Source organism: Salvelinus sp. IW2-2015, linkage group LG15, assembly GCF_002910315.2.
Source record: "Salvelinus sp. IW2-2015 linkage group LG15, ASM291031v2, whole genome shotgun sequence".
NCBI classification, from domain to species: Eukaryota; Metazoa; Chordata; class Actinopteri; order Salmoniformes; family Salmonidae; genus Salvelinus; species Salvelinus sp. IW2-2015.
Window position 1 is genome coordinate 53124609 of NC_036855.1, and position 15011 is coordinate 53139619.

The window sequence follows — 15011 nt, forward strand, 5'->3', positions numbered from 1 at the left end:
GAGAGAGCGAGAAAGATGTTGGCAAGCTCTTGTTACACTGTGGCTTTGAGAATTGACATAGCAGTTATTTCCCTCAGTTTGCTGGATACTTAATCTGAAAGACCACAGCACATTTCCTCCGCGTGCATAAATTATATTTAATATGCGATCAATGAAAGGGGTTTTATCATCTCAGGATTCTACACTAGGTAAGTGTCAATTAGTGAATCATTTAAACATGATGAAGGAAGTCAGTGCATTCTACCTGGTAGGCCCMAAGCCAAATTTGGACTTTATGAATTTAAAGATGTGTTCATCCGATCGGACCTGCAACGCTTGCTGTRCAAACATGAAGATACACAAGGAAAAGAGATAAGGTCAGGTTATGCATGTCTGAGTCAACACGAAACAGCAAGACATTTAAAAACAACATTCCTKAGATGCAAGTTAACATAATGTACATGACAGACACATAGTTAKTCCCATGTAAGTTTCAGTTACATGCTGCATTTTGAAACAGCTGGATATACAGTACCAGTCAAAAGTCTGGACACACCTTCTCATTCAAGGGTTTTTCTTCGTTTTGACTATTTTCTACATTGTAGAATAACAGTGAAGACATCAAAACTACGAAAAAACACCAGGGAAGCACGATATACCAGTGAAGATATCGGAATCGGACGATATTAGCTAAAAATGCCAACATCGGCCCAATGTCTATTTTAACGCCGATGTCAAAGCTATATAACGTAGGTACATGATGTAATGACGCCNGGACGATATTAGCTAAAAATGCCAACATCGGCCCAATGTCTATTTTAACGCCGATGTCAAAGCTATATAACGTAGGTACATGATGTAATGACGCCGCGTAAAATTTGGCGCTACACGTTCAACACAGCATTCCTAACCTAGCCCACAATGTCTGCCGTGTGGATCGAGGAGTCAACAAGTCGAGCAGTCATTTGAAAGAGTAAGAACATTCCTGCGAGACAACTCAAAGGCGAAATCCATTAAACGCCAAGATAACGGAATTCATTGCCCTTGACAATCAACCGTTCTCTGTCGTGGGTGATGTTGGCTTTCACACTAACGTTACCAAGTGCGCTATTTTTCAGATGTTGCCCTACCGAAGTTACACAGCAATAGCGTCACTCCTATTAGCTTCACGACTGACATTTGGACCAGCGATATCAGCCACATGAGCATGCGGAGTCTGACAGCACAGTGGGTTGTCGAGGATTTTGTACTGAGGAAAGCCGTATTGCATGCTTATGAATGTGCTGGTTGTCATACCGCTGCTGCCATTTCAATAGCATTTGAGAACATGTTTGAAACATGAACACACCAGCTAGCTCTATTCGAACAACTGACTCGAGAAATAAGCTCATCAACTGCGCCTGCAGCAGACGTGATACCCTCTGTCATGGCATTGAAACGCCTGCTCAACAAAACTGGCGACACAGGCTGTGAGCAAGCGATTTGGTGGCATGCTCTCTTCACTGTGTCGCCACCATGCTCGATGCTAGGTACAAGGACCGCTACTTCGATGCAGACAAGAAACGGGGTTTACGTGAAATGTTACCTACACAGCTGGACAAGATGGACACAGTGACAGTGCGCACCGAGGAAGAGAGGCCACCGACAGACAGAGCTGAAACTTCACTGCTTGACATGTATGATGAAATCCTGGTTGAGACTGAAACGACTAAACAGATGAACAACAAAAGAGCACAAAAAGTAAGTGAAAGAATTCTGTCGTTTTTTTTTCTTCCCACCCCTTTTTTCTCCCCAATTTCGTGATATCCAATTGGTTGTAGTTACAGTCTTGTCTCATCGCTGCAACTCCCATTCGGACTTGGGAGAGTACGAAGGTCGAGAGCCATGCGTCCTCCGAAACACAACCCAACCAAGCCGCACTGCTTCTTGACACAACGGCCATCCAACCCGGAAGCCAGCCGACCTGGTCAGCGTGCACTGCAACTAATTCTATTTTATATTTGAGATTCCTCAAAGTAGCCACCCTTTGCACTGATGACAGCTTTGCACACTCTTGGCATTCTCTCAACCAGCTTCATGAGATGCATTCCAGATGCACCTGGAATGCATTTAAATTAACAGATGTGCCTTGTTAATTTGGGGAATTTCTTTCCTTCTTAATGCATTTGAGCCAATCAGTTGTGCTGTGACAAGGTAGGGGTGGTATACAGAAGATAGCCCTATTTGGTAAAAGACCAAGTCCATAATATGGCAAGAACATTTCAAAAAAGCAAAGAGAAATGACAATCCATCATTACTTGAAGACATGAAGGTCAGTCAATACGGAACATTTCAAGAACTTAGAAAATTTCTTCAAGTGCAGTCGCAAAAACCATCAAGCAATATGACGGAACTGGCTCTCATGAGGACCGCCACAAGAAAGGAAGAAAGAGTTACCTCTGCTGCAGAAGGTAAGTTCATTCGAGTTACCAAATTCAGAAATTGCAGCCCAAATAAATGCTTCACAGAGTTTAAGTAACAGACACATCTCAATATCAACTGTTCAGAGGAGACTGTGTGAATCAGACGTTCATGGTCAAATTGCTGCAAAGAAACCACTACTAAAGGACACCAATAAGAAGAAGAGACTTGCTTGGACCAAGAAACACGAGAAATGGACATTAGGCCGGTGGAAATCTGTCCTTTGGTCTGATGTATCCAAATGTGAGATTTTTGTGTCTTTGTGAGACGCAGAGCAGGGGAATGGATGATCTCCGCATGTGTGGTTCCCACTGTGAAGCATGGAGGAGGAGGTGTGACGGTGTGGGGGGGCTTTGATGGTGACACTGTCAGTGACTTAACCAGTATGGCTACCACAGCATTCTGCAGTGATACGCCATCCCATCTGGTTTGTACTTAGTGGGACTATCATTTCTTTTTCAACAGGACAATAACCCAACACACCTTCAGGCTGTGTAACGGCTATTTTACCAAGAAGGAGAGTGATGGAGTGCTGCATCAGATGACCTGGCCTCCACAATCACCTGACCTCAACCCAAATGAGATGGTTTGGGATGAGTTGGACCGCAGAGTGAAGGAAAAGCAGCATATGTGGGAAGTCCTTCAAGACTGTTGGAAACGCATTCCAGGTGAAGCTGGTTGACAGAATGTTACGAGTGTGTAAAGCTGTCATCATTGCAAAGGGTGGCTACTTTGAAGAATCTGAAATATATTTTGATTTGTTTAACACTTTTTTGGTTACTACATGATTCCAAATGTGTTATTTCATAGTTTTGATGTCTTCATTATTATTCTACAATGTAKAAAATAGTAAAAATAAAGAAAAACCCTTGAATGAGTAGGCGTGTCCAAACTTTTGACTGGTACTGTAAATGTTTTCACGATGTCCTCCCGACTCCTGTGTGCCTTCCTCCTGGCTTCTCCGCAGCCCGTAACACACATAGATGACTTGCTATTCATTCCTGGTGACAGGAGGAGGAGGATGTAGTACAAGTCTCAGGGCTCACCTTGGCTAAATAATGAATAGTGAATGTTAGTGCGAGGACGAGGACGGTGTGAAGGAGCAGCTTTCCCAGCCGTGCTGCGAGACCTCCTGTCTTCAGCCCTCTCTCCATGGAACACAAGGCAAAAAGACAAAAGAGCTTTCAAAAACACAAACAGCATATCAGTGTATCATGACCACAGATGTTGCACTTACTGTATATCAAGACTGTAAAATAAACCAAGTCAAATCCCTGGGATTTTAAGAGGAACATACAGTATGTKTTTGGGCTCACCTGGAAGTGCTTGACAAAGAGAGCGGCCACAATGAAGCTGAGAGCCAGAGAGCCCAGGATCATGGAGTTACAGAACTGCAGCAGCCACACGCACAGCAGGCTGCTTACCTGGACTAGGTACAGGCAGGTCACCTGGAGAGAGGAATCGGTAATAATATATGCCATTTAGCAGACTCTTTTATCCAAAGCGACGTACAGCCATATGTGCATACATTTTACGTATGGGTGGTCCTGGGAATAGAACCCACTACCCCTGGCGTTACGAGCACCCTGGTCTACCAACTGAGCTACAAAGTCCACGTCCTGGCTCAACCCTAACCATAGCCTCAACCCTAACTAAAACCCTAACCTTAGCTTCATGTCCACATCCTGGCTCAACTGTAACCCTCAACCCAAAATACAAACACCAACCTCAACTGTAACCCTAGCCTCAAAGATTTGGCATGGGCCCTCAGATCCTCAAAAAGTTCTACAGCTGCACCATGAGAGCATCTCGACTGGCTGCATCACCGCCTGGTATGGCAACTGCTTGGCATCCGCGCTACAGAGGGTAGTGTGTAAGGCCCGGTACATCACTAGGGCTGAGCTGTGTGCCATCCAGGACCTCTGTACCAGGCGGTGGAAGGCCCTAAAAATTGTCAAAGACTCCAGCCACCCAAGTCATAGACTGTTTTCTCTGCTACCGCACGGCAAGCGGTACCGGAGCGCCAAGTCTAGGACCAAAAGGCTCCTGAACAGCTTCTATCCGCAAGTCATAACACTGCTAATCAAATGGCTAGTCAGACTATTTGCATTGACACTTTTGGGGGGTGGGGCACTGAATCGCTTGCACTGTCTCATGCGCACTCGATGGACTCTACCCACACAGTACACTGACACTCCAACACACACACACACACGCTCACACATATTGACGACACACTCACAGACAGACACACTTTCACATACCCTTGCTGCTACTATGTTTTTTGATCTATCCTGATAGCCTAGTCCCTTATCTACATGTACATATTACCTCAATTACCTCGTACCCCTGCACATTGACTCGGTACCAGTACTCCTTGAATATACTATTACTCTGCACTGTAGGGAAAGGCCTCACAAATAAGCATTTCACAGAAAAGTCTACGCCTGTGGTATTTGGCGCATGTGACAAATACAATTGTATTTGAACCAAAACCCTGAACCTAGCTTCATGTGCAGATCCCGGCTCAACTCTAACCCTCAATCCTGATTGCTTGAGCTGCCACCCACAGYGAACGTGATCTCTCTAATATCATGCACAGGTCCTTAAATCTGTGACGGATTGAATCTCGGCCTAGGAACAAAATAAWGCAACATATATTTGGCTGAATGCTGTGATGGTAACGTGCATGATGAGAGAGGAATGATGTCGCAGACCTGTTCTGTGGAGATGAGGTCCAGACAGTCCAGGGTGAAGATGATGAGAGCCTGAACCAGCAGGATGAACTGATTAAACTGCCAGGTGAGGCAGAAACACAACGTGGCCAGGAACATCAGCCACAACACCACCTTCTGCTCACAGGAAAGGAGTAGACGGACAACACAGATCCCATTATAACCAGCCACTAGACCTCAAAACAACTTATAAGATACTTAGTTTGATAGTGATTCATTGTCTATTTCCACAGATTTTCTCTTCATTCTCCTATTCTGGTCTAATTGTGTGTGTGTGTGTGTGTGTGTGTATGTGTGGAGAACAGAGGAGATGGTGTCCTCTGCTAGGTGAGTGTCTACCTGCTGGATGGGTTTGAGGTGAGGCCTCAGGTAGCAAGTGATGGCAGCTATCTGGAGAGCGAAGAAGGGCAGGGACCAGTTCTCCCTGAGAGAGATGGTGAACTCCACCCGCGTTGTGTCCACTCTGGAACACAATCACACATATGGAACACTCAGACCACCACCATTTAAATGTCCATTCAGATCTCAGGTCGAAGGGGGCATTTTAGGATTGGACTTGTGACAGCTTGCAGTAGGTCATCAAGTTTGTCCAGTAGTTATAATTGTATAAACTGTATGCCAGTCTGCTTCTGCTCTCTTGCCAAGTCCTTATGGACTTGTGTCATGTTTAGGTTGACAATGAAGTAGGCAAAAGCACCAACAGATCTGGGACCAGGCCAATACGTTTAGCCTTACAATGAATCATTAGTTGGGTGTGCATGGTGAGATGTATACCTGTTGAGGATGTACCAGACTCCAGTGAGAGCCCCTGCTAGCCAGGAACCACTGAGCAGCCAGCTGGTGATGAATAGGGCTATGACATACACCGCTTGGAGGGAAAACACTGTGTAGATATAGAAATACACTGGCTCCAGGTAGGCCTGAAACAAACACACACACACACCATGAGATAATGACCAATCATCTCATCAATCATCTCCATTACTATTTGAAATGCCATGTTAGTAGATGTGTGCTCTCTGTATTACCTGTATGGGTAGAATCCTATAGAGAACACCTAGGAACACCTCCTGATAGATGTTCATGCGTCGCAGGAGGTTGATGGTTCTCTTGGATTCAGTGGCATTATCATTGATGAGCTCTGAAAGACCTGATCACATACAGACAGAAATAAGGTTCTTTCTTAAAGTAACTGTCCCATGTTTCCAGATTTCTATGAATTATGAYCTATAATKAATTACAATATAAGTGAAATAGGTCTCCTTCCAAAAACTGGTAATCATGTATGTTAAAGGGCAGTTTTTTCTGTGTTGGAATGGTTTAGGTGGACAACAACAGAACAGAGTGGTGAGGAGGAGAAGCCCAACGTGTCCGGAATCGACCTCACCATTCATTTTCTAGATTCAGGTTCAATCAAACGTCATTTKAAGCATTGTTTTACTATTGACAGTGACAGCTGATTTCGGGATTGTGTATCCAGTTAAATATTTGTCATCTGATGTATTCGTTTCAGTCTCTGAATTGTTCAAACTTTTTTCGTGATATAATGGCATAAAAACTACAATCTGTGCCCTGAATTAGCCTAGTGCACATGGGCGCCCAGCTACAGTATATCCTGCCCCGAGCTCGTTTTCCCCGGCTTTCCCTGACTAAACTACGCTACTAGTTTTCGTCCTCATTGCCAAACTTCATAAATACTGCACCCTCAACTTCAAARCTTCTTAGCTAGTTATACGTACAATCATGTAACTAAGAAATTCGCTGGAAAGAAACTTGAAAATGATTTATTGTTTTGTTGACTGGTTCGCACGATCTGTCGTGTTGTAAGACAACGGTGGCGAAGGATATCATTTCTACTTAACACGGATCCAAGTTCAGTTTTGAGATCCACTGGCATCATTGGCATAGGGTTAGCTGGATGTTTGACTGGTCGTGGAACTGTGACAATGGGCAGCCTCTCTCTGATTGGCTCGATGGGATATGTAGTGATTTTGCCAACAYAGCCAGATGTGTACACAGTCTTGCACCCTTAACCTTTTTTAAACTGACTATCCTATTTGTTGATTAAATCTGACTTTATTGGTATAATGAGTAATCCAGGAATGTAAAAAGTTAATTGACACGAGAAAACTAGAGAAAATTGCAACTACAGAGTGCCAATGGCTACAATCAACGGCTAAATTACTTCCAGACACGAACGGCCAGCGGAGCTCCTCCTCTTCCTCACTACTCTATTGTGTCGGCGAGTAACCGCTCATTAAAAATATTAATGCGAATAGACAACTGATTGGCCAGCTCATCCTCCTCATGAGGATGTCATCATCCTTTATGAGGAAATAGCAATTTTTTTTTTTTTTTTACGGTCCTTAACTTTTAAAAAGTGAGATTTTCACTGGACACTTACTTTATATACTGAAAGTGGACCAGTCACAGAAAGTTTAGAGTAATACAGCAACTCATTCAAACTAAACAGACTAACTTCTCCAGAGTTATAGGGTGTGAGATACTAATTCCACATTTGCGTGACAATTTAAAAAACGGTGACGCATCACTCTGATCTCATATTAACTCTGCCGAGTTATGATGCCGGGATAGGATCACGCTAACTTGGGCAGATGGAATCATGTAAACAAAGTGTGATCATGTTTCCAGTCTGCTGGGCAAGAGCGTTATTGAATTACGTTTGGTATGAGCAAACAGTACCTCGAAAATAGCAACAAAGATCTGAGGTTTCGCTCCAGGCCTTTGATTAGAGCCAGGCAAAATGACTGCGCTATATCCATGCATAAATACAACACCCCATCCTGAGAGGTCCTGTTAAAAGATAAAGTATGACACAKGTCACTTACAATGCCATTGTTTTTTTCTTTTTTTTCTTCTTCATTGTCTCCCTTTTAACTAGCTTTGTTACCATGGTTACATAACAAGCCATTGGTCAAATACCTCCCTCGTTACATAATGATGAAGGGACGCGACCAGACAGACAAGTGGACCGAGGGGTATGCCAATGCCCTCTGTCTCGCTATTTAAGGACCTCTCTTTTGGCAAATGCTGCATAATTAAAATACATTTMTTTTATAGAGKGGGCGAAAAGATGACTGTCCAGARTTTACAAGAGAAGGAAATGTTTTAAATGTGAATGGGCTCATTTCCAGGGCATTGAGTTCTGAAAGAGCACTTGTGACCATAAAAGGTTATGATTCTCAGTAGCCTCTGTGCTCTTTCCCGAGATGACTAGTAGAATAACCTGAGGGGATTGTGGGAGTAGGGGGGGGGTTAGCCTATATCTACTGTGAGTAACWGTCATTGTACCATACCTTGCTGTATGGAGGGAGCTCTCAACATCTGTTTATAGTACGAGTAGTACAGGCCACATTCTGTCCGAAAGGAGATTTCACGCTCAACTTCCTRAAATATAAGTAGAGATGAAAATACATTTACAAAACATAAAAACAACACAAAGATGAGTCTCCATATGAACAACAGGAACAGTGCATTCGTAAAGTACTCAGACCATTGACTTTTTCCACATTTTGTTACGTTACAGCCTTATTCAAAATGGATTAAATAGTTTTTTCCCCCTCAATCTACACACAACACCCATAATTTTTTGCAAATGTATAATTTTTTTAACTGAAATATCACATTTACATAAGTATTCAGACCCTTTACTCAGTACTTTGTTGAAGCACCTTCGGCAGCGATTCTTGGGTATGACGCTACAAGCTTGACAACTGTATTTGGAGAGTTTCTCCCATTCTTCTCTGCAGATCCTCTCAAGCTCTGTCAGGTTGGATGGGGACCGTCGCTGCACAGCTATTTTCAGGTATCTCCAGAGATGTTAGATTGGGTTCAAGTCTGGCTCTAGCTGGCCACTCAAGGACATTCAGAGACTTGTCCCGAAGCCACTCCTGTGTTTTCTTGGCTGTGTGCTTATGGTCGTTGTCCTGTTGGAAGGTGAACCTTCGCCCCAGTCTGAGGTCCTGAATGCTCTAGAGCAAGTTTTCATCAAGGTTTTCATTTTACTTGGCTCGGTTCATCTTTTCTTGATCCTGACTAGTCTCCCAGTTCCTGCCACTGAAAACAATCCCCCAAAGCCCTTCTCCCCGATTGCTCAGTTTGGCTAGCTTCAGGAAAAGTCTTGGTGGTTCCAAACTTCTTTTATTTAAGAATGATGGAGCCACTGTGTTCTTGGGGACCTTCATTGCAGATGAAATGTTTTGGTACCCTTCCTCAGATCTGTGCCTCGACACAATCATGTTCGGAGTCTCGACCAAGACAATTCCTTCGACCTCATGGCTTGATTTTTCCTCTGACATGCATTGTCAACTGTGGAACCTTATATAGACAGGTGTGTGCCTTTCCAAATCATGTCCAATCAATTGAATTTACCACCGGTGGACTCCAATCAAGTTRGATAAAACATCTCAAGGATGATCAATGGAAACAAGATGCACCTAAGCTCCATTTCGAGTCTCATAGCAAAGGGTCTGAATACTTATGTGAATAAGGTATTTCTGTTTTTTTATTTCAAATAAATTTGCAAACATTTCTAAAAACCTGTTTTTGCTTTTATATTATGGGGTATTGTGTGTAGATTGATGAGAACATATAAATCATTTAATACATTTTGGAATAAGGCTATAACGTAACAAAAATGTGGAAAAAGTTAAGGGGTCTGAATACTTTCTGAATGCACTRTACATGGAAAAACTTCACAGAAWWWWYKTTTCATGCATGCACAGCCGTTAATACTGTCTGAGCCTTAAACATGTTGACTATAATAGACGGGTSCATTAAAAATGCGTGGTTAAGAATGGGACAGTGAAATATAACGTCCTCCCCTGAGACATTGTGCTGGATACGCAGCATTACTGACGTCGTGTGGGAAATGACAGAGAGTAGGAAGCCTGCAAATGGATGCACCTGGGAAAAATATAAATGAGATTACATCTCTTTATAACTTCATTATAGAATATATATTTTTTAAATGTAACCACAATACAACCCCTGCTATCTTCTCAATAATCTCTCGTGGACAGATTACCTACATTTATACAACGGGTGGGTCTAATCCTGAATGACGTTAAAAWGCCCATTTACTCTGTTGCATCTAACTGCMCAATSCACTGTCTCATCAGCCCAGCCAGGCAATTTATAAACTTGATYTCCACTATAAAACATATCAAGACATTATCTCACATTTCTTTTACACTAACATTTCGTTTTCAACAGTAGAGATTTGAATAAACCTCGCTGTCTCTCTAACATTTGCAACATTGTTTCAATATTCAAATTTGATCTCCAGCTGTCACATAGTAATGAAAGTGTCAGGAGTCGGGATGAGACAGACGAGACAGCCTTGTTATGGAGACAGCCTAGTTAAATAGAGGTTAAATGATATAAATAAATGACAGGCATGCAGCTTTTTTCAGACAGTAAAAATCATGAATCAGCAGCAGGATTATGGATATATATACAAATACATATCAAAAGAAAGCAGCTAAAACAAAATGCAGCTAGTTTGCTGTMTTTCCAGCTTCAGTTTGAAGTGATTGTGTTAGCTGTGTTGTTGGCTAGCTCCTCTGAACAACAGTGTCTTGACGAGAGAGCACATCTTCTATGCCAGGCAAAATCAAGCATCATTATCTCATTATGGACAAATCCAAATAAATGTCACAAGAAAACTGCTTAAACAAACGCAAATGCAGCTACTTTGCTGTTATTCTGGCTACACTGTTTGACRTGACTGTAAGTTAGCCGTAGTTGGCTAGCTAGCTAGCAAGCAAGGGATAAGAACGTTGCCAGCTGGTATGGCAACGGAACGATAGAACAAACGACCAGCCGGCTTGAATAGCAACCCTAGATTTGTGTTGGGACTATATCTTGTGGAAGGATGAAACAGTAAGAATAAATTAATCAAAATAACGTTTTTAAATAAAATATGCAAATCATTATTTGAATATGTTGGTAACCCATTGTATAAAAGTGATAATGCCCTCGAAGCCGGTGGAGGATATATTGGCACAGTTTGCCAGCCCTCGACTTTTCTCAGGCCTAACAACACCCGTGCAAATATATCTTCCAAGCACCGGCTTCACTGGCATTATCACTTAAATAAATGGTACCGTTGTCGAGCATCTAAACACATTACACAAGATTTTAGTTCTGGGTTAACCAAGATTATCTCCCCAATTGCTGTTAATTCACAAGTTGAATATTTTAAAGAATGTTAACCTGTATTGCAAGTACTTTTCAGAAAAGGCAACATCATCCCATTATACRAAAGGGGTGTACCGGGCTCCCTGAAAGCATGGATAGATGGGAGCATTCGCGCAAAACTGAAAGCGCGAACCACCGCATTTAACCAGGGCAAGAAGACTGGGAATATGGAAGAATACAAACAGTGTAGTTATTCCCTCCGCAAAGCAATCAGGCAGGCTAAACATCGGTATAGGGACAAAGTTGAGTCCCAGTTCAACGGCTCAGACACGAGACCTATGTGGCAAGGTCTACAGACAATCGCGGATTCTAAAAGGAAAACCAGCCACGTTGCGGACAACGACGTCTTGCTTCCGGACAGGCTGAACACCACCTTCGCTCGCTTTGAGGATTATACAGTGCCACCGACGCTGCCCGCTATCAAGGACTCTGGGCTCTCTTTCTCCGTGGCCGATATGAGTAAGACATTTAAGCGTGTTAACCCTCGCAAGGCTGCCRGCCCAGATGGTATCMCTAGCCGCRTCCTCAAAGCATGCGCAGACCAGCTGACTGGTGTGTTTACAGATATATTCAATCTCTCCCTATCCCAGTCTGTTRTTCCCACATGCTTCAAGATGGCCAACATTGTCCCCGTACCTAAGAAAGCAAAGGTAATTTAACYAAATGACTATCGGCCCATAGCACTCACCTATGTCATCATAAAGTRCTTTGAGAGACAAGTCAAGGATCATATCACCTGCCACCCTAGACCCACTTCAATTTGCTTACCGCCCCAATAGATCCACAGACAATGCAATCGYCACCACACTGCACACTGCCMTGTCCCATCTCGACAAAAGGTATACCTACGTAAGAATGCTGTTCATTGACAATAGCTCAGCATTTAACACCATAGTACCCTCCAAGCTCATCATCAATCTAGAGGCCCTGGGTCTGAACCCCGCCCTGTGCAACTGGGTCCTGGACTTCCTGATGGGTCGCCCCCAGGTGTTGAAGGTAGGAAACAACACCTTCTCTTCACTGATCCTCAACACTCGTGCTCCCTCCTGTACTCCCTGTTCACCCATGACTGTGTGGCCAAGCACGCCTCCAACTCAATCATCAAGTTTGCAGATGACAACAGTAGTAGGCTTAATTACCAACAATGATGAGACAGCCTACAGGGAGGAGGTGAGGGCTCTGGGAGCCTGGTGCCAGGAAAATAACCTCAACAAAACTAAGGAGATGATCGTGGACTTCAGGAAACAGCAGAGGGAGCACCCTCCTATCCACATCGATGGGACCACAGTGGAGAAGGTGGAAAGCTTCAAGTTCCTCGGCGTACACAACACTGACAAACTGAAATGGTCCACCCACACAGACAGTGTGGTGAATAAGATGCAACAGCGCCTCTTCAACCTCAGGAGGCTAAAGAAATTTGGCTTAACACCTAAAACCCACACAAACTTTTACAGATGCACAATTGAGAGCATCCTGTCGGGCTGTATCACCGCCTGGTACGGTAACTGCATCACCGCCTGGTACGGTAACTGCACCGCCCACAATCGCAAAGCTCTCCAGAGGGTGGTGTGGTCTGCCCAACGCATTACCGGGGGTAAACTTCCCGCCCTCCAGGACACCTACAGCACCTGATGCCATAGGAAGGCCAAAAAGATCATCAAGGACATCAACCACCCGAGCCACTGCCTGTTCACCCCGCTATCATCCAGAAGGCGAGGTCAGTACAGGTGCATCAAAGCTGGGRCCTAGAGACTGAGAAACAGCTTCTATCTCAAAGCCATCAGACTGCTAAACAGCCATCACTAGCACATCAGAGGCGGCTACCTATAGACATAGATTAGGAAYCACTGGCCACTTTTAGAAATGGAYCACTAGCCACTTYAATAATGTTTCCGTATCTAGCATTATTCATCTCATATGTTTAAACTGCACTCCACACTAGTGATGCACCGATATGACATTTTKGGCCGATACAGATATSCAATATTTTCCTTGCCAAAAAAAMMCGATACGATAACCAATATTTTWAGTTTTAGCRGCCTTTTAAGCATTCTAGTACAGTTAAATAGTTAAAACACACACATGGACACTGCATCGCAGTGCAAGAGGCGTCAATACAGTCCCTGGTTCGAATCCAGGTTGTATTACATCCGGCCGTGATTGGGAGTCCCATAGGCCGGTGAACAATTGGCCCTGCGTYGTCTGGGTTTGGCCGGGGTAGGCCGTCATTGTAAATAAGAATTTGTTCTTAACTGACTTGCCTAGTTAAATAAAGGTTACACACACCAAAAAGTGATTTTGTTAGCATTTACATATGTCCCCATTACCAGTAAAACATAATCAAAACCTACTTTCACTTACTTGCTGTGCTGTTTCATTGTTCGTTAGTTCAGTTGTTTCATTCTCAACCAGGATTTCATCATACATGTCAAACAGTAAAGTTTCAGCTCTGTCTGTCCGTGGCCTCTCTTCCTCGGTGCGCACTGTCACGGTGTCCGTTTCCATCTTGTCCAGCTGTGTAGGTAACATTTCACGTAAACCATGTTTCTTGTCTGCATCGAAGTAACAGCATAAAGCATGGTGGCGACACCGTAAATAGAGAATACCACCAAATCGCTTGCTCGCAGCCTGTGTCAGCAGTTTTGTTGAGCAGGCGTTTCAATGCCATGACAGAGGGTATCACGTCTGCTGCAGGCGCAGTTGATGAGTTTATTTCTCGAGTCAGTTGGTCGAATGGAGCTAGCTAGTGTGTTCATGTTTCCAAGCTTCAAACATGTTCTCAAATGCTATTGAAATGGCAGCAGCAGTATGAGAACCAGCACATTCATGAGCATGCAATACGACTTTCCTCAGTATGAAATCCTCGACGACCCATTGTGATGTCAGACTCGGCATGCTCATGGGGTTGATGTCGCAGGTCCAAATGTCAGTCGTGAAGCTAATAGCAGTGACGCTATTACTGTGTAACTCCGGTAGGGCAACATCTGAAAAATAGCACACTTGGTAGTGTGTACCGGTGCGCAACCACCATCGCCCACGACAGAGAACGGTTGATTGTCAAGGGCAATGAATTCCGTTATCTTGGCTTTTAATGGATTTCGCCTTTGAGTTGTCTCGCTGAAATGTTCTTACTCTTTCAAATGACTGCTCGACTTGTTGACTGCTCGATCCACAAGGCAGACATTGTGGGCTAGGTCAGGAATGCTGTGTTGAACGTGTAGCACAAAATTAAACTAGACATCGGGCCGGTGCCAATGTTGGCATTTTTAGCTAATATCGTCCGATTCTGATATGTTCACCGATATATTGTGCATCCCTGCTCCAAACTATTCTACGGTATCTTAGTCACTTTTAAACTGTGTTTACATACTGCATCACCCATCTCATATGTACAGTTGAAGTCGGAAGTTTACATACACTTAGGTTGGAGTCATTAAAACTGGTTTTTCAACCACTCCACAAATTTCTTTTTAACAAACTATCGTTTTGGCAAGTCAGTTAGGACATCTACTTTGTGCATGACACAAGTAATTTTTCCAACAATTGTTTACAGACAGATTATTTCACTTATAATTCACTGTATCACAATTCCAGTGGGTCAGAAGTTTACATACA

General features: G+C 43.5%; 1 protein-coding gene across 1 annotated transcript in view; it reads right to left on the reverse strand.

Moving 5' to 3' along the window:
- LOC111973850 (protein C-mannosyl-transferase DPY19L3-like) overlaps positions 1 to 15011 on the reverse strand; it is a 40733-nt gene that overhangs the window by 15569 nt on the left and 10153 nt on the right. Inside the window, 8 exon segments of the mRNA XM_024001271.2 lie at positions 218 to 318; positions 3486 to 3587; positions 3756 to 3887; positions 5157 to 5291; positions 5514 to 5637; positions 5949 to 6094; positions 6203 to 6324; positions 8492 to 8582. Coding sequence (XP_023857039.1) covers positions 218 to 318; positions 3486 to 3587; positions 3756 to 3887; positions 5157 to 5291; positions 5514 to 5637; positions 5949 to 6094; positions 6203 to 6324; positions 8492 to 8582 — 953 coding nt within the window.